We start from the raw sequence: 15,569 nt of genomic DNA, 5'->3' as shown, positions 1-15,569 counted from the left end.
GAATGTCTCATCCTTAGATGGTTTCTTCCTGACACTGCAATTTACTTCATCTGACACAGTGTCACCATCTAACAGGTACAATGACCCAGACAAGGTTCCCTCAAGAGCTAGTTTACCATGCTTGTAAAATCTAGTTTTCTCATGTCCACCACTATGCTCAAAGCCTAATAAATCTAAGGTTTCAGTAGATATCAGGTATTCCGGAATATACATGACATTCGTGAGTGTCTTGACAGAACCTCCATAAGATTTGATGTTGATAGTACCAATCTCTTACACTCCAACCACGCAATCATTACCAAGAAGAACTTTTTCCGAAGTCAGCTCTTGAAACATGTGAAACCAATCCCTCCTACACGTCATGTGGTAGGAACATCCAGAATCAATCACCCACTTATCATGCCAGCTATCTACTACCGAGAGTGCATCATCCACTGAATCAGGATCTATCATAACCGCTGCATCAGCTTCTTCGACTCCTCTACCATACTTCTTCTTGTATGCATGACACTCCCTTTTGGTGTGTCCCTGCTTCTTGCAGAACTAGCAAGTTATTCTAGACCCTGAGGTTGATCTAGACTTGCCCTTATCATTCCTCACATGATTCTTCTTTTCAGTCCTTCCTCTGGCATAATATCCTTCACCAATATCGTGTGAAGCTGTAGAGGACTTCGGATCCTGATCTTTAGATCTTGCTGCACTCGTCACCTCTTCCAACGACAAAGTATCATTGTCGTACTTAAGAGTTTCTTCGAGAGAGTAGAACCGTGAAGGAAACGAATTCAGGAGCATAATCGCTTGTACCTCCTCTGAAAAAGTTACATTCACGCTTGATAGGTAAGAGACAATCTTCAAGAAGTAATCGATGTTCTCATCCATACTCCGAGTATCGACCATCTTAAAGGTATAGAATTTGTGCTGCAAGTGAATTATATTTGGTAGAGTCTTTGAAAGATATAACCTCTCCAGTGTAGACCATGTAGATGCAGCTGACATACGCAACTTGATCTTCCTTAACACATGATCTCCCAAATTTAGAATGATCAGATTCATCGCCTTCTCTGATCTTTCAAGCCTTTCGGCTTCCTCCTTTTTAATTCTTTTCTTTTTGTGGTGGAACCATACTTAGAAGCCCTTCATTTTGTTTCTCTCTCTCTCTCTCTCTCTCTCTCTCTATATATATATATCTCTCTCTCTCTCTCTCTCTCTCTCTCTCTCTCTCTCTCTCTGATAAAAAACCATTGATTTGTGTTCTGCTCAGCGGCCACGTTTCGCAGCCGTCTCCGCCTTTGTTTCTCCTCCTCGCTTGGAGCCTTCTCTCTATCGCCTCTGATATGCTTATAGTTCTGAGGCTGGACATCACCGCGGATCTGTTGGTTTTAGTCTTGGAACGGCGGCGAGGTGGTGAGATTTAGCGGGTTTTCATGGTTTCTCGGGTGGTAAGGCGGCGGAAGTTCAGGTCTGGGGTCCATATCTATGTGTTGAAGACGAGTATCTTTCTCTTCTACCCCCCCCCTCTTTTTTCTTTGGTTAGGGTGTGTTCCTCTCGCGATTCTATTCCAGTGATGGAGTTTGAGGTTCCGGTCTGGGGGAGTGTTTCTTCAATTTCGCCTTATGTCTCTCTCCTGGTTATTTTAGACCCGTCAGTCGGATCTCATGGTGGTTTTCCGGGTGAAGCCATTATTTCTCTCTCGCTATCTCTCTCTTGGATCAAAAACTCTAGATATGTGTTCTTCTCAGCGGCCGCGTTTTGCTGCAGACTCCGCCTTTGTTTCTCTGTTTCTCCTCCTCGCTTGAAGTCCTTCTCTCGGCTCTGATATGCTTGTAGTTGTGAGACTTGACCATCACCGCGGATCTGTTGGTTTTAGTTTTGGAATAGTGGCGAGGTGGTGAGATTTAACGGGTTTTCATGGTTTCTCGGGTGGATGAAGCAGCGGAAGCTCAGATCTGGAGTCTAGATCTACGTGTTGAAGACGAGTATATTTCTCTTCTACACCTCTCCTCCTCTTTCTTCGGTTAGGGTGTGCTCCTCTCGCGGTTCTGTTCTGGTGGTGAAGCTTGAGGTTCCGCTATGTGGGAGTGTTTCCTCAATTTTGCCTCATGTCATTCTCTTGGTTCTTTTAGACCCGTCAGTCAGATCTCACGGTGGTTTGTCGGGTAAAGAAATTATTTCGTGGTAGAATAGATCTTCTTCGGGTTCTTCGGCGGAGAGACACATGGGACCAAAGATCTATGGGTTTGTCATCCTAGGTCCTCGGTTCTGTGACAGCGCATGTAGTTCTGGTCAGTCTCAGGGGATTGATCAAGGGCTTTTTCCTAACTGCTCTATGCGGAGTGGTGCTGGTTTGCTCTATTTTCTCTGTTTCAGGTACGGTAGAGTGGCATTTCTAGTCGGTTCATCCTTCTTCAATAATGGCTCTTCATTTTAACTTGTTGTGGTGTATGGTGCTGCAGTGTAGCTTCGCTAGCTGGGAGACAGGTGATGTTGTCAATGTATCTCGGAGATGCCATTGTGTTGAGGTTATCCGTTTTGAACCGAACTTTTTGCAAGCCGTATTCTACCGAGTCTGTTTTTTTTGTGTGATATGTTGACAACCTATTGTGAATCCTAGTGGTCTCAGCGATAGCTTGTTCTTTTAGCTGCTTGGCTTTTCTTTTTTTTTTTGAAACACTAGCTGCTTGGCTTTACTTTCCTTTAGTTTGTTATTATTATGCTTGTCATTTGGTAGAGTTGTTAGATTAGAATTGTTAGTGTATTTAGGTTGTACTTGCCTTAATTTTTATTTTCTATTTGCTAGGAGTGTCTTTGTAAACTTCTGTAAAAAATTGGAAAATGGTAATAATATTTAACATTTTTACCAAAAAGAACTTTATCTTTTATTTTGTTGAAATGATATTTTAACATTTGTAAGAAAAAAATGATACACACGCTTGCTAGATATGTTCCTTTATTTTTTAAACGTGCATCTTGATGCTACATATAATCACATCACATATTGTATTGTTTCATCTAATCAATTGTATACATATGAAATTATATGTATTAATGATCTTTGTTCTTCAACCAGCGTTGCACCATTCGCAGTATTCATAAAACAAATGGTTACTCTTGTGTTGTTTAAATTAATTAATACTCCTAAGTGCTAATAAAAAAAAATCATGGAATCAAGATCTTTAGTCACCTAGTTTATTACATATTCAGCCGAGCTTAGGCATTAGAATAAAATCAAACGTCTAAATATTTTATTACATACTCAAGATGGAAAACTGTAATCTAGCCAGCTATATCTTATGAGCAATGAATATGCATGACTTGGACTAATGAAATAAAGTTAATAGCTACGCATTGAGATAAATCAGGATATTGTCTCCTTAATAGTGTTGGTGTTGGCCTGACATAATAAAAGATTAGATTTTACATAACATCTCGGCTTGATTGAAAAGACGCACTCGGCTGAGGTCAAGTCATGATCAAGAGAGATAATAAGATTTGATCGAGGACTGAATCAGAGAGTCAATTTGTACATGAAGCCATCAATCCAAGAAAAAAATAAGAAGAAATCATGTAGCTTGTTACCGGTAATTGCTAGAGTAAAAGAGAGAAATGTTTGTCGGGTTGTTCGTAGTCTAATGGCTGCTGAGCTTTTCCTTCGGACCATGATGTCGGGGATTCGACTCCTATTTACCTCAGTTTAAGGATTAAAATGTCCAAAAGTGACCGGTTGACAAAAAAAAAAAGAGAGAAATGTTTTACCAAAGAAAAGAGAGAAATGTTTTACCAGAAAAGGGAGGAAAAAAATAAAATGGGAAAGAGAGGGAAAAAGAAGAAAAATAGTGTTACGCTCATAGTCTCATCAAACCTAGAATAATGATGAGAGTAGTTTTTCTTTATTTAAACAGTAGCTAGAGTAACTACGAGGAAATAATTATATACTTGATTGGAAATTTTATAGAGTAAATGAGAAAATATTCTTTTCACATACTTTGTTTATTCTATCAATGCTATACAATTAATCCGAGTTATTTTTCATTACTCTGCCATTCATATACTCTATTATTTAATACAGATCACTATTTGTCCTTTTTGTCTTATAATCTTATGTTCAAAGGATGAATTCAATTCCTACATTATTCTAAATTATAAAATGTTATTAAATGTCTTTTTATTTATCTATACATAAAGGAAAATAGATAGATTATGACCGAATTTCACCACGATATATTAACCTTTATTTTCATATGAAATTAGTTGATTTTCAAATTAATTTGGTACGGATGTTGATGTCTTCATAAAATAAAACAAAAGAAACCAATAAATACACAGATAAGTGAAGTGGGATCCAACTCGAGTCGAGCTCTTGCGAAAAAGCATACTATTCATTAAGTAATTTCGCTATTGTGCCGATGGGGGACATTACTAAAGCCCGATAAGTGATTTGTTCTTCATTCTCTACTATGTATTTATTATATATTGTTACCAAAAGCCTATTTTCCTATCGGGATGTTGTTTTACTTCAAAAAGGTGATCTGGTTACGTAAGCGAAGAATTCTGATAAGTAAGTGGATGGACGTAATACGAGCAATTGCTTTTCAATCTATTCCCAAGTCCTTACTGATTTGTCAGTTGAAAAGCTTTTGATATTTAATTTTGCTTGTTTTACTAATCACTCGATTATTCAGCGAGTTGATAATACTTTTTTCGAACAATCAAATACTTTTAGTATCGTTCAGGTTTTTGTAAATTTTGGTATAGTTTCAGTTTCATATTTTTGGTTATGTTCTAGTTAGATTAATTAGTATATTTTTATATTTTATAGAATACTAGTATAATGTGTCAAATATGTTTTTACAGAAAATTATGTTAAATTTATGAATATGTCAAGTAAATATATATAGGTGTTTAAAAAATTATATAACTTCAGTTTATAAATAAAGAAATGAAGTTGTGTGTATAGTATTTGTAGGAAAAAAGAAAAAAAAATCACCTATTGGTCTTCTGTGTTTGATCAGCTTCAATTTTGTTGTGTTTGCAGATCATTTTTTTAACATATAAAGTGTTTATTTGTTCTGCATATTAAAAGTGAATGGACAAAATATGCAGATAAATCTACAATTTATTTGTTCTATATTTCTTCTGCATATTTATGCATATTTACTGCAACACATTCATACCCTAACTAAAATTAACTTGGTCGTAAATTTTCGACCAAAAATAAATGCATATGCACCTGTATTGTCTTGTTCAATTGAATGTTTCTTGTGTCAGTGTCCAATTCGATGTTAATCATAATAATTTTGATATCTCGTTTTTTGTCCACAAGAGGAAGAATGGACAACTAAAGCAGGAAAAATGAAATCTAAAAAAAGAAAAAGGTGTCTAAGGTCTATGTCGTTGATTTAAAGTAACATTAACAAACCAAAGTTCACCAGAGACATGAACCAAACGAAGAGAAAACATGGAAAAATGAAAAATGAAGGCATGTTTGCTTTCATTAGGTTGCATAGACATACTTATTTGTCACTAGAAAATTTAAATGTAGATCTCAGAAGATCACTGATCACAACGTTAGGTGGTAAAGTCTTTGTATAAAATGACCTTATGATCATTACTATTCATAAATGTATAAAAATATAACCTAAAAATTAAGCATTCCGCTTAACTATTACATAATTTTGTTGGGGCATTAATTAGGGTTTAGGAATTTAACCCTAATAGGATGAAAATCAGATGTTTAGAAATAAGGTAAAACGTATTTTTAAATTCTGAAGGTAAATACTGAAGAACCTAATTCAGATTCGCACAGAAAACTTATGGGTCAAACCAAATGTAAATACTGAAGTGAACAAAAAATATTTTATTCAAAAAGGTAATAAAGTGTTTTGATTCGTAATGTTTAAATCCACTGGAGAACATATCCATAAATAACAAATTAAATGAAATAATTAGAGATATTAAACATGATTTTGAACAATAAATTAAATTATAGAAGATGGAAACAGCTAACACACTATACACATATTATATTTATTTATACTATATTTTTCCTTTTGTCTTTTTTTTTGTAAAATAATTTACTAAATAAATAAAAAAACCCAATCATTTCAAATTCTTTTATTAATTATTGTTTTACTCTGTTTTATTTTATTATTGCTTCAAATACATTTTTAAAAGGTTCTTTTTGTTGTTAGACAAGTCCAACCCTAGCATTATTGATAATTATAATTTCAATTGTACAAAATTTCCTATAAAATATTTATATATTACAATATTTATTTATTAATACTGTGCAGTATAATTGATATTAATTTTTTCCTACGTATATTAAGAAAATATAAAAATACTAGTATTTCTACCCAAAAAAATGGAAATGAAATTATTCAATATAAAAATTTACATCGAAAACCTAAAATAATAAACTTTTGGAAAAATTTCACCAACACATTAATTTAAAACAGAAAGTGTAAAATTTTATTATTTTTGAATAACAATCTTTTTATTTATAGCAATGAAGATACTCAATTAGTTTTAGCGAAATATCATAATTTTATGATCGGAAATATATTCAAAAAGAAAATCTTTCATTCACTCAAGAGAACAATTATATATATAAATAAATTAGTATATCAAATGTTGAGATACCTATACATAAAATTAAAGTATATTAAAAATTGAGATGTTTTTACATGAGTATCAACATTTGAGACACAAGTTTGTTTCTTTATAATTATTTATTTTGAATAGATTGAGATATATACTCAATTGGTGCACAAAGAAAAAAGAAATAGTAGAAATTCTATAAATTAATATTCAATAAATTAATAAATAAGATATTTTAATAAATTTCTCTGGTTTCAAGTTAGATATATGTAAAACATAATATAATTAAGATAATAATATTTTTTAGACGCTTATATATTGAAACCTCAAAATTTAAATTCGTACAGACTTCTTTCGTGTAATGTCCCCTCAGTTTTTTAATATATGGTTTTGCATTATATTTTTTCTTTACCCTCTGGACTCCATCCACCTCCGCTCATCCTCGGCTCGAAGCTTCGAAAGCCCAAGATGATTCTTTCAGCAACAAACAAAAACAAATTGGACAATATGCAAATTTTAATGGTTTTCCTTTTTGCAAGTTTTAATGTTACTTATAATGAAATTTGCTTAGAGCTTTTTTTTTTGACATCGTGCTTATATGACTGTATTGTATAGGAAATATAATTAAAATAGGTATTGGGCATGTGAGTGTCCCATGTAAAATCAGGACCGTTCAAATCATCTTCCAAACTTCTATTTATTCTCAATCCCCTCTTCTCTACAGCATCCAAGCTTGAACTTTCTTTCTACTTCTTCCTTCTTCAATTCGTCCTTTGTTATCATTCTCTCCTATCAGTTACGAAACACACCAAAAATCTATTTCGTTATTATTCTCTTACAAAAATACATAATCCAATATCATCAAAAATGTCTTGCCTAGAGATATATAACAAAGATGTAAGTACTTTATAAGCTTTTATCGCCAGTTGTTTCTTTTGCTTACTCAGAGTTTGAATTAATGGGCCTTCACTTTTCATTCTTATAAGATTTTGTTTATATGATTAAGGTTCTTGTTTCTTGAATTACATGTGTGTTAGAAAAAGACGTAATTAATACTAGTATAACTTCTCTTTGCTGGCTCAAGAAGAGCATATCAAAGGGCAGGCTTAATGCAATAAACAGTCACGATCTTTATGTGCAAAATGCATTTAGCTCAACATCTTTTCTTTTATTTTATTTTTTTCCTTCAAACTCTTGTTTTAATCGAAAGCTTTTAATTAAGCTCGATAATAGCTAATCATCTTTGGTAACAGCTCTCTTTTTTGTGCTGCAAATTAAAGTCGAGAATAAATCCAAAGAATCTAAGAAACTGTGTCTACGAAACGAGAATACGTGGCAATGCACAAAAAGTGTGATTCTATAATAATCACGTCAAAATACAGATTCAAATTGAAATTAAAACAAGAAAAAGGTGGAAATACAAAAAGCTATCGAACTTATGAATCTTCTCCATATCAACATGGGAAGAAGTGGTAGATAATAGATACTACAAGCGGGTCAAAACATATATATGCATATTTCTATCTATGTTTATATATAAAATGATATAATTTTTTGTCAAGTAATAAATTGGTATAAATGAAAATGCAGATGATGAAGAAGAAAGAAGGACAAGAAGAAGAAGAAACAAGAGATGGAACTGTGGATTATTATGGTCGTCCCTCTATCCGTTCCAACTCAGGCAAATGGGTTGCTGGCATCATCATTCTCGGTATGTCTCTTTTCTCTAATCACTATTTAAATCGTATAAAACAGAAAAGGACTATCAAACAAAACAATATTGTCTTGAATACTTTTTACAGTTACTTTAATACAATTTCTGTTTTCTGGTTCATCACGTCCTATATGTAACGTAGAAATATGTTATGATATAATGTATATCTATAAGTGTGTAGATTAAATAACATGCGTACTTATCTTTGAGGTAATAAGTTATCAAAACTAGGAAAGTCACAATAAAACCAACAAAAGAATCATTAAAATTAACTTCTACAATTTTTTTTATTAACGTCGAGTTTTACGTGTCAAGACATATCCATGTGTTCGAACGTAGCCTGCATGTCGTGGTTAAAAACACCAACCACATGACATATGCATAAATTTATTTATTATCACTTATACACATAAATGATGAAAATATTTATCTTAAATTTAAACCTATGGTTACTTTTAATGCTTTTAGATCTTTTTCTGAAAATAATACAAACGCAGCAAATATGATGTAATAGATATGAATGATTGATCGAGTGTTTTAGTGATACGGATTTAGTTTGTCATTTTAGAATAACTAAAATCGAAAACTTTTGGAGTTGTAATAAGTGCATGATTCTAAAATTTAACCAAAAAAAGAAACAAAAGTTATTTTTAGGAAGACGACACTAAAAATAATATATTAATATAAGTGCAAAGAAAGGCTGTGTTAGTGGAATAACGTTGCCTTACACGTAATTACCCATCTCGTCTTTTCATGACGGTAGCTTATGCCACGTTCACTTCCTCACATTTTATTTGCAAAAGAATCTCTTTTACTCCTAACATTTTTTCAGATTTAACTTATAATAAATATTGAATTATAATTAGTAAATGTTTTAAAATATTTGCACCAACTCAACATTTCTCTATATAAATAAAAAATCATAACCATCTTTCTATAATACGAAAATATAGTTTAGTATGGATATCACAAAAGAATGCAATGATTTAGCAAAAAGGAAAAAAATACAATTTAAGATTTTCTGGTTGGTCTTCTTTTTCTAGTGTGCTTAAGTTAGTAGAGTCCACCTAATTAATAGTTTTAATAAATAATCATAAGATTATTGGTCACCGATTTGTTATATATTCGCATGTGAAATTTCACTATCAAATGAAATTTTAATTTCGTTAGAAGGTGGAACTACTATAGAGTAGTCATTAGATACTCTCCAACCAAGTAAAAGTTAACATCATCTTGACGAACACGCAATTATTCACAATCATTTCCATTCATTCATCTGTTCCGGCTCCTTTCAAATCAATAACTTGGTTAATTTTGGTTAACAAGATAAACCAGTCTCTCTAATCGAATCTTGTTAAATGGACCGGTTAACAGTGAACCAGGGGTTGGCGACGCTGGCATTCTTTGGAGTTGGAGTGAATCTAGTGCTGTTCCTAACTCGCGTTTTGCAGCAGAACAACGCAGACGCAGCCAACAACGTTAGCAAATGGACAGGAACTGTTTACATCTTCTCGTTGGTCGGAGCGTTCCTCAGCGATTCTTACTGGGGTCGCTACAAGACCTGTGCTATCTTCCAAGTCATTTTTGTCATCGTAAGTAACACATCAATTATTATATATTATATATGGTGTTTTGTGTGTTAAAGCGTAACGTTTGATAATTTAATCTGATGGTAACACTTTCTTGGAATGTAACAAAAACGCAGGGACTTTCATCGCTCTCGCTATCATCGTACATGTTCTTGATCAGACCGAGAGGTTGCGGGGATGAAGTCACACCTTGCGGTACACATTCAACGATGGAGATCACAATGTTCTACCTATCAATCTACTTGATCGCATTGGGGAACGGCGGTTACCAACCGAACATTGCAACTTTCGGAGCTGATCAGTTCGACGAGGAGCATCCTAAAGAAGGGTACTCAAAGATCGCCTTCTTCAGCTACTTCTACCTTGCTTTAAACCTCGGCTCGCTCTTTTCGAACACAATCTTGGGATACTTTGAAGATGAGGGGATGTGGGCACTCGGGTTTTGGGCGTCCACCGGCTCTGCCATCTTGGCTTTGATTCTTTTCCTCGTTGGAACACCGAGATACCGTAACTTCAAGCCTACGGGGAACCCTCTTTCGAGGTTTTGCCAAGTTTTGGTGGCTGCAACTAAGAAATCATCTATGGAGGCGCCGTCTAGAGGGAGAGAGGAGATGTATGATGAAGATAGACAAGGAAAGAATGCTTCAGGAGATACAGGGAGGAGGATAGTTCACACAGATGAATTCAAGTATGTTCCCAAAAAAAAAAAACATATACTCCAATGTCATGAAGTGTGTTCTAACATGTTTTCTGTTTCCGACATGCAGGTTCTTGGACAGGGCAGCGTACATCACAGCAAGAGATCTTGATGACAAGAAACAAGGCGGAGTGAATCCGTGGAGGCTTTGTCCAGTGACACAAGTTGAGGAAGTCAAGTGTATTCTTAGACTGATGCCGATTTGGCTCTGCACTATCATCTACTCGGTGGTCTTCACTCAGATGGCCTCTCTGTTTGTGGAGCAAGGCGCAGCGATGAAGACAACTGTCTCGGATTTCAAAATCCCTCCGGCAAGTATGTCCAGCTTCGACATCCTTAGCGTCGCCTTGTTCATATTCATATACCGCAGAGTTCTGGAGCCACTAGCCAACAGATTCAAGAAGAAGGATGGAACAAAGGGAATCACCGAGCTTCACAGGATGGGCATCGGTCTTGTGATTGCTATCTTAGCTATGGTTGCAGCTGGGGTTGTTGAATGCTTTAGACTTAAATACGCAGACAAGAGTTGTACTCACTGTGATGGCTCAAGCTCACTAAGCATCTTCTGGCAGGTAAAGAAACACAAAACCAAATTTATGTCCTAAAATCAACCACTTACTTATTGAAACCCGGCCACTGGGGAATTCCGGCCACTGGGGAATTCACATGCGGAACCTCAACGCCCGAGACCGTTACCTGGCCATGACCCACCCTCGGGTGTGCGTCCGCGCCACTAAGGGTTGGTCTCTAGTCTGGACCACCATGGTGGGCTAGAACACTCGGTTATCAAAAAAAAGTCAACCACTTACAGAGTCCTGACAATGTATCTATCTCCTCATTACAGGTTCCACAATACTCGCTGATCGGAGCATCAGAAGTGTTCATGTACGTTGGTCAGCTTGAGTTCTTCAACGCGCAGACACCAGACGGGCTAAAGAGCTTCGGGAGCGCTCTGTGCATGATGTCAATGTCGATGGGGAACTTTGTGAGTAGCTTGTTGGTGACAATGGTGGTGAAGATCTCTACAGAGGATCACATGCCTGGTTGGATTCCAAGGAACCTCAACAAAGGTCACTTGGACAGATTCTATTTCTTGCTAGCTGCATTGACCAGCATTGACCTGGTGGTGTACATTGCATGTGCAAGGTGGTACAAATGTATAAAACTAGAAGCCAAAGATGAGATGCAAGACATGATGAGCGATGATGAAAATGATACCGACAGTGATGACTACGAGGAGCCAATGAAGGATTCTAGAGTCTAACTACATGTGTGTTTGGTTTTCGTTTTTTTTTTTTGTTTTCGGGTGTTGTAACAAACAAACTGATTGATAAATAAAAAGGCTGAATCGGATTGGTCTTTTTCATCGAAAAGACTGTTCAATAACTTAAAACAAATATATATGGTTTCACTGTGTAGAAAAAAATAAAGTAAGAGATGTAGAAGCTCAAGTAGTAAAAAGATCAACCTATCTTAATCTTACGGACTTGTATGAGATGTGTTGATTCTTCACGCCAAATGGGTTGCGCACCACTTTGGACAAGCGTTACATGTTGTCCTTCCTTGAGCATATTCTCGTCCTGAGGATACATATAAAAAAACAGATCAGTGTTAGCAAAACTGCTTCTGCAAGGTTGATAGACGAGAAGGGGGCAACATGGTTTTAATGTACCTGTAAGAGTTTCAAAGAACGGGCATATGTATCTTCTGCATCATCAGAAAAATCCATGTATATAGGCATGACACCTTGGTAAAGAGCAAGCCTCTGCATTATTCTTCTCCTAAAAGGGTAAGAAACAAACATATCAATCAAAACCCAATACGTCTGATTAAAAGTTGACATTTTCTGAATGACAGGTAAACAAACACGTACTGGTTTGTGAAGGCAAAAATTGTTGAGGAAGGGCGGTAATGGCTCAGCAGCACTGCCATGGATCCAGTTCTCGTGAACACAATGATCGGTGTGTTCAGCGTATTCGCCATTATAGAAGCATGAAAAGCAAACATCTGGCCCATGCGACCCTGTATTAACACTCAAACATATGAGTAAAGAACCATATGTAACATTTCTGATACGAGGAATGTGTGGAAGTACCTTGTAAGCAGTGGTGCGGATTGCTGAGGTTCTGACAGGTAGACTAGCCTCAGTTCTCAAAGCCACGGTATGCATCACGTTAACAGCTTTCAGAGGAAACCTGACATCAGAATATCTCAACATCAGTTCTGTTTGATGAGAATGGAGAGAGGTTTAGTTAAGATTTACGAACTTTCCGTGTGCGGTTTCACCAGAAAGCATGATTGCATCAGCACCTTCACGTACTGCAATTGCAATGTCAGATACTTCGGCTCTTGTAGGTGTTGGATGATTAATCATACTCTCTAGCATGTTTGTGGCGACAATCACTGGTTTATGAATGTTCCTACACCTTCTGATTATCTCTTCCTAAAACATGGGATGATGGCAAAAAGCATAAGCACCAACATGCTCTATGGTAATGGTTTTTGTAAACTATGTGTTGGATTTTACCTGTAACAAGGGGACCTCCTCAATGGGAAGTTCAGCTCCAAGATCTCCACGAGCAACCATTGCCTGGCAAAGCATTGATAATCATATAAAAGCTAAGAAAAGTTCTCAGTATATTCTGATCATTGAAAGGAATCTGCAACTAACCCCATCACAAGCAGATATAATAGAAGGAAGATTCTTTATAGAATCTGCGCTTTCAATTTTCACAATCACAGAGATATCCGCACGGCAGGCTATCAAAACATTTTGGAAAGTTTCATTAGTTTTACAGAAATTTCACCAATACTATTGGAGGTAAAAAAAATAGTATATGCTTGCTTACTTTTGAGATAGTTTTTCAACTCATGGACAACTTTAGCATCCTTAACAAAAGAGACAGCATAGAAATCAACTTGGTTGTCTACTCCAAATTTGATGTCTTCCCAATCCTTGTCTGCAACAAGAGCATTAACATTCAAAACCATTGAATTAGAAACCCTCCTTAATGCAAGAGATTAAAAATAATAATAATAGCTCCTATCATCAACCTGTTACAGAAGGAAGAGTAGCACTCTTTCCTCGAACATTCAAATGACGTCTAGATTGAAGCTCTCCACCGTCAATAACAACACATTTCACCAAATCACTCGTCTTGGACTTAACAGCTAGTGACATCATTCCACCTAGTATAAAAAAAGCCATATCTTCTTGTTTAGAACTAAATCAAATGATTCCAATAGCCACAAAGAAAGCAAATGTCTCTTACCATCCACCAAAAGAATGTCCCCAACTTCGACATCGTTAACAAAATCATCATAATTGACACTGACGGTGTCCTTCATTGAGACACCTCTCTTGATGGTAAAATTAAACTCTTGACCCTCTTCAAGGAAAATAGGCTGAGGTACATCCCCACTTCGAACCTCAGGACCCTTCACACAAACATATCATTCAAAATAAATTTAACTTTTTTCTTTTATTATCGTTGTTGACAAAAACAAAGGACTTACCTTTGTATCTAACATGATAGCAATGGCTTTGTCAACAAAGAGAGAGTTGTATTCCTTAACAAGATCAATAGTTATCTGATGAGAAGCATGATCTCCGTGAGACATATTCAAACGAGCCACATTCATTCCCGCTTCCGCGAGCTTCCAAATCATCTCACGAGAGCTCGTGGAAGGTCCAATGGTACACACAATCTTAGTTTTCCTCCTGGAATCGTTATCAATTGCTCTTGGTTCAGCAAACTTGTATGGCTCCACTGAAGGATCCATCACTCCCTACAATGACCCCCAACAAAAATAATCAAAACCAATCCATCGATAAAACTCAAATCCTAACGGTACAGGGTTCACAACATTTGGTAATACGGAGCGTGAGAAACAAGAAACGTCAAAGGAGAAAATATTACTGACCAAATCGAAAGCGCCATTGTCTGCATAAACCTTGACTTTCCGGCTATCTTCATTGGTGTTGATCGATCTGACGGAGAGAGATAGTTGACGGTGAGCGATACCAGACCTTCCGGCGATGCCGATTAGCGTTCTGTGAGGCGATGGTGATGAGGCAACTCCAATGATCCTTGAGGAGGACAGAGTACGATCCACCGTCATTCCTGTCGAGATTTGACCTATCGCCGCCATGTCCCACCCACCTGAAGAACAGAGGTAAAAGCAGAGAGAGAGAGATGTTATTAAAGAGAGGCGATACAGAAGGAAGGGAGGGAGGGGCGGAGAAAGAGAGACAGAGAAGCGAGGGTTTTGTCTTCTTGTTATTTTATGTTTTCGTTTGTTTGTTTGTTTGGTTGGTTGTCAGTTACACTGAACCCTCTGACCCAGAGGGAAGCAATTAATTTTATATGTCAGATTGATTCGCATATACCACGAAGGTCTCTGTTACTCGAGTTTAACCTATTTGTTATGTGAATGCTAAAAGTTTATTTGTTTTATGTGGTCGACCTAAATTTAGAAGCCGAAGACCATAACAGAACTGGTTGGCCATCAGTTTTTTTCTTTTTTTTTTTATGTCGGTATTCGAATTTGTGGTTTTGAATTCTCTAATCTTTCGGGTGGTTGGCTAGACCAGCTGAAATCATTAGTCTGATTTTGTTAAAAAGCTAGATGCATAGGTAAAAACCAGATGTTTTGTCCGCACTCACTGAGCTTAATAGTTTAAGAAGTTATACACAAATATACTATTAAATCAATAACCTTAGAATAAATTTATTCTCATATTTTGAAACATTTAATATTAACCAAATATTAATTTTATACTCAATATTTTTATTTTACTAAAATATCTTGTGTTATGTAAATAAACTTAATTATTCAGATATAGATAAATTGTATATATTTTTAAAATATATGATGTAAAATAACTTTAGATAATATAATTTATAATCTTTTAGATAATGATGAATACCAAACTAATGAAATTTATTTTTAATTTATGGATAATTATAT

At 35.7% G+C, this 15,569-nt stretch overlaps 2 protein-coding genes and 1 long non-coding RNA gene across 3 annotated transcripts; 2 read left to right on the top strand and 1 right to left on the bottom strand.

Annotated features, from left to right (window-relative positions):
- Positions 1 to 799: 799 nt before the first annotated feature.
- Positions 800 to 2,669, top strand: LOC130495078 (uncharacterized). The gene is made up of 2 exons (XR_008934333.1): positions 800 to 2,368; positions 2,455 to 2,669. It is a non-coding gene; the product is annotated as an uncharacterized LOC130495078 (long non-coding RNA).
- Positions 2,670 to 7,315: 4,646 nt separating this feature from the next.
- LOC108863127 (protein NRT1/ PTR FAMILY 7.3) lies at positions 7,316 to 11,917 on the top strand. The gene is made up of 6 exons (XM_018637445.2): positions 7,316 to 7,495; positions 8,189 to 8,309; positions 9,687 to 9,904; positions 10,018 to 10,589; positions 10,669 to 11,170; positions 11,443 to 11,917. The coding sequence occupies exons 1-6, from the start codon at positions 7,466 to 7,468 to the stop codon at positions 11,860 to 11,862; spliced, it is 1,863 nt and encodes a 620-aa protein (XP_018492947.1). The 5' UTR covers positions 7,316 to 7,465; the 3' UTR covers positions 11,863 to 11,917.
- On the bottom strand, positions 11,908 to 14,928 carry LOC108863128 (plastidial pyruvate kinase 3, chloroplastic). The gene is made up of 12 exons (XM_018637447.2): positions 14,523 to 14,928; positions 14,115 to 14,387; positions 13,871 to 14,036; positions 13,653 to 13,787; positions 13,448 to 13,558; positions 13,270 to 13,358; positions 13,126 to 13,188; positions 12,866 to 13,041; positions 12,694 to 12,793; positions 12,472 to 12,620; positions 12,271 to 12,379; positions 11,908 to 12,178 (listed from the first exon to the last, which is right to left on the bottom strand). Exons 1-12 carry the CDS (start codon positions 14,748 to 14,750, stop codon positions 12,062 to 12,064), a joined length of 1,716 nt encoding a protein of 571 aa, XP_018492949.2. The 5' UTR covers positions 14,751 to 14,928; the 3' UTR covers positions 11,908 to 12,061.
- Positions 14,929 to 15,569: the final 641 nt, after the last annotated feature.

The sequence above is a fragment of the Raphanus sativus genome, chromosome 5 (genome assembly GCF_000801105.2).
Source record: "Raphanus sativus cultivar WK10039 chromosome 5, ASM80110v3, whole genome shotgun sequence".
In the NCBI taxonomy this organism is placed as follows: Eukaryota; Viridiplantae; Streptophyta; class Magnoliopsida; order Brassicales; family Brassicaceae; genus Raphanus; species Raphanus sativus.
The sequence above is the reverse complement of the archived record's forward strand: the minus strand, read 5'-3'. Positions and strand labels throughout refer to the sequence as shown.

What these genes read in the sequence shown, in the direction of transcription:
- LOC108863128 (XM_018637447.2), bottom strand. Translation starts at nt 14,750, where the DNA reads ATGGCGGCGATAGGTCAAATCTCGACAGGAATGACGGTGGATCGTACT. An exon ending in CTATCATGTTAGATACAAAG is followed by an intron (nt 14,037 to 14,114) that starts GTAAGTCCTTTG and finishes GTTTGTGTGAAG; the next exon opens with GGTCCTGAGGTTCGAAGTGG. An exon ending in ATTTTTGCCTTCACAAACCA is followed by an intron (nt 12,380 to 12,471) that starts GTACGTGTTTGT and finishes TTACCCTTTTAG; the next exon opens with GAGAAGAATAATGCAGAGGC.
- LOC108863127 (XM_018637445.2), top strand. Translation starts at nt 7,466, where the DNA reads ATGTCTTGCCTAGAGATATATAACAAAGAT. An exon ending in TGCTGGCATCATCATTCTCG is followed by an intron (nt 8,310 to 9,686) that starts GTATGTCTCTTT and finishes ACCGGTTAACAG; the next exon opens with TGAACCAGGGGTTGGCGACG. An exon ending in GTTCACACAGATGAATTCAA is followed by an intron (nt 10,590 to 10,668) that starts GTATGTTCCCAA and finishes TCCGACATGCAG; the next exon opens with GTTCTTGGACAGGGCAGCGT.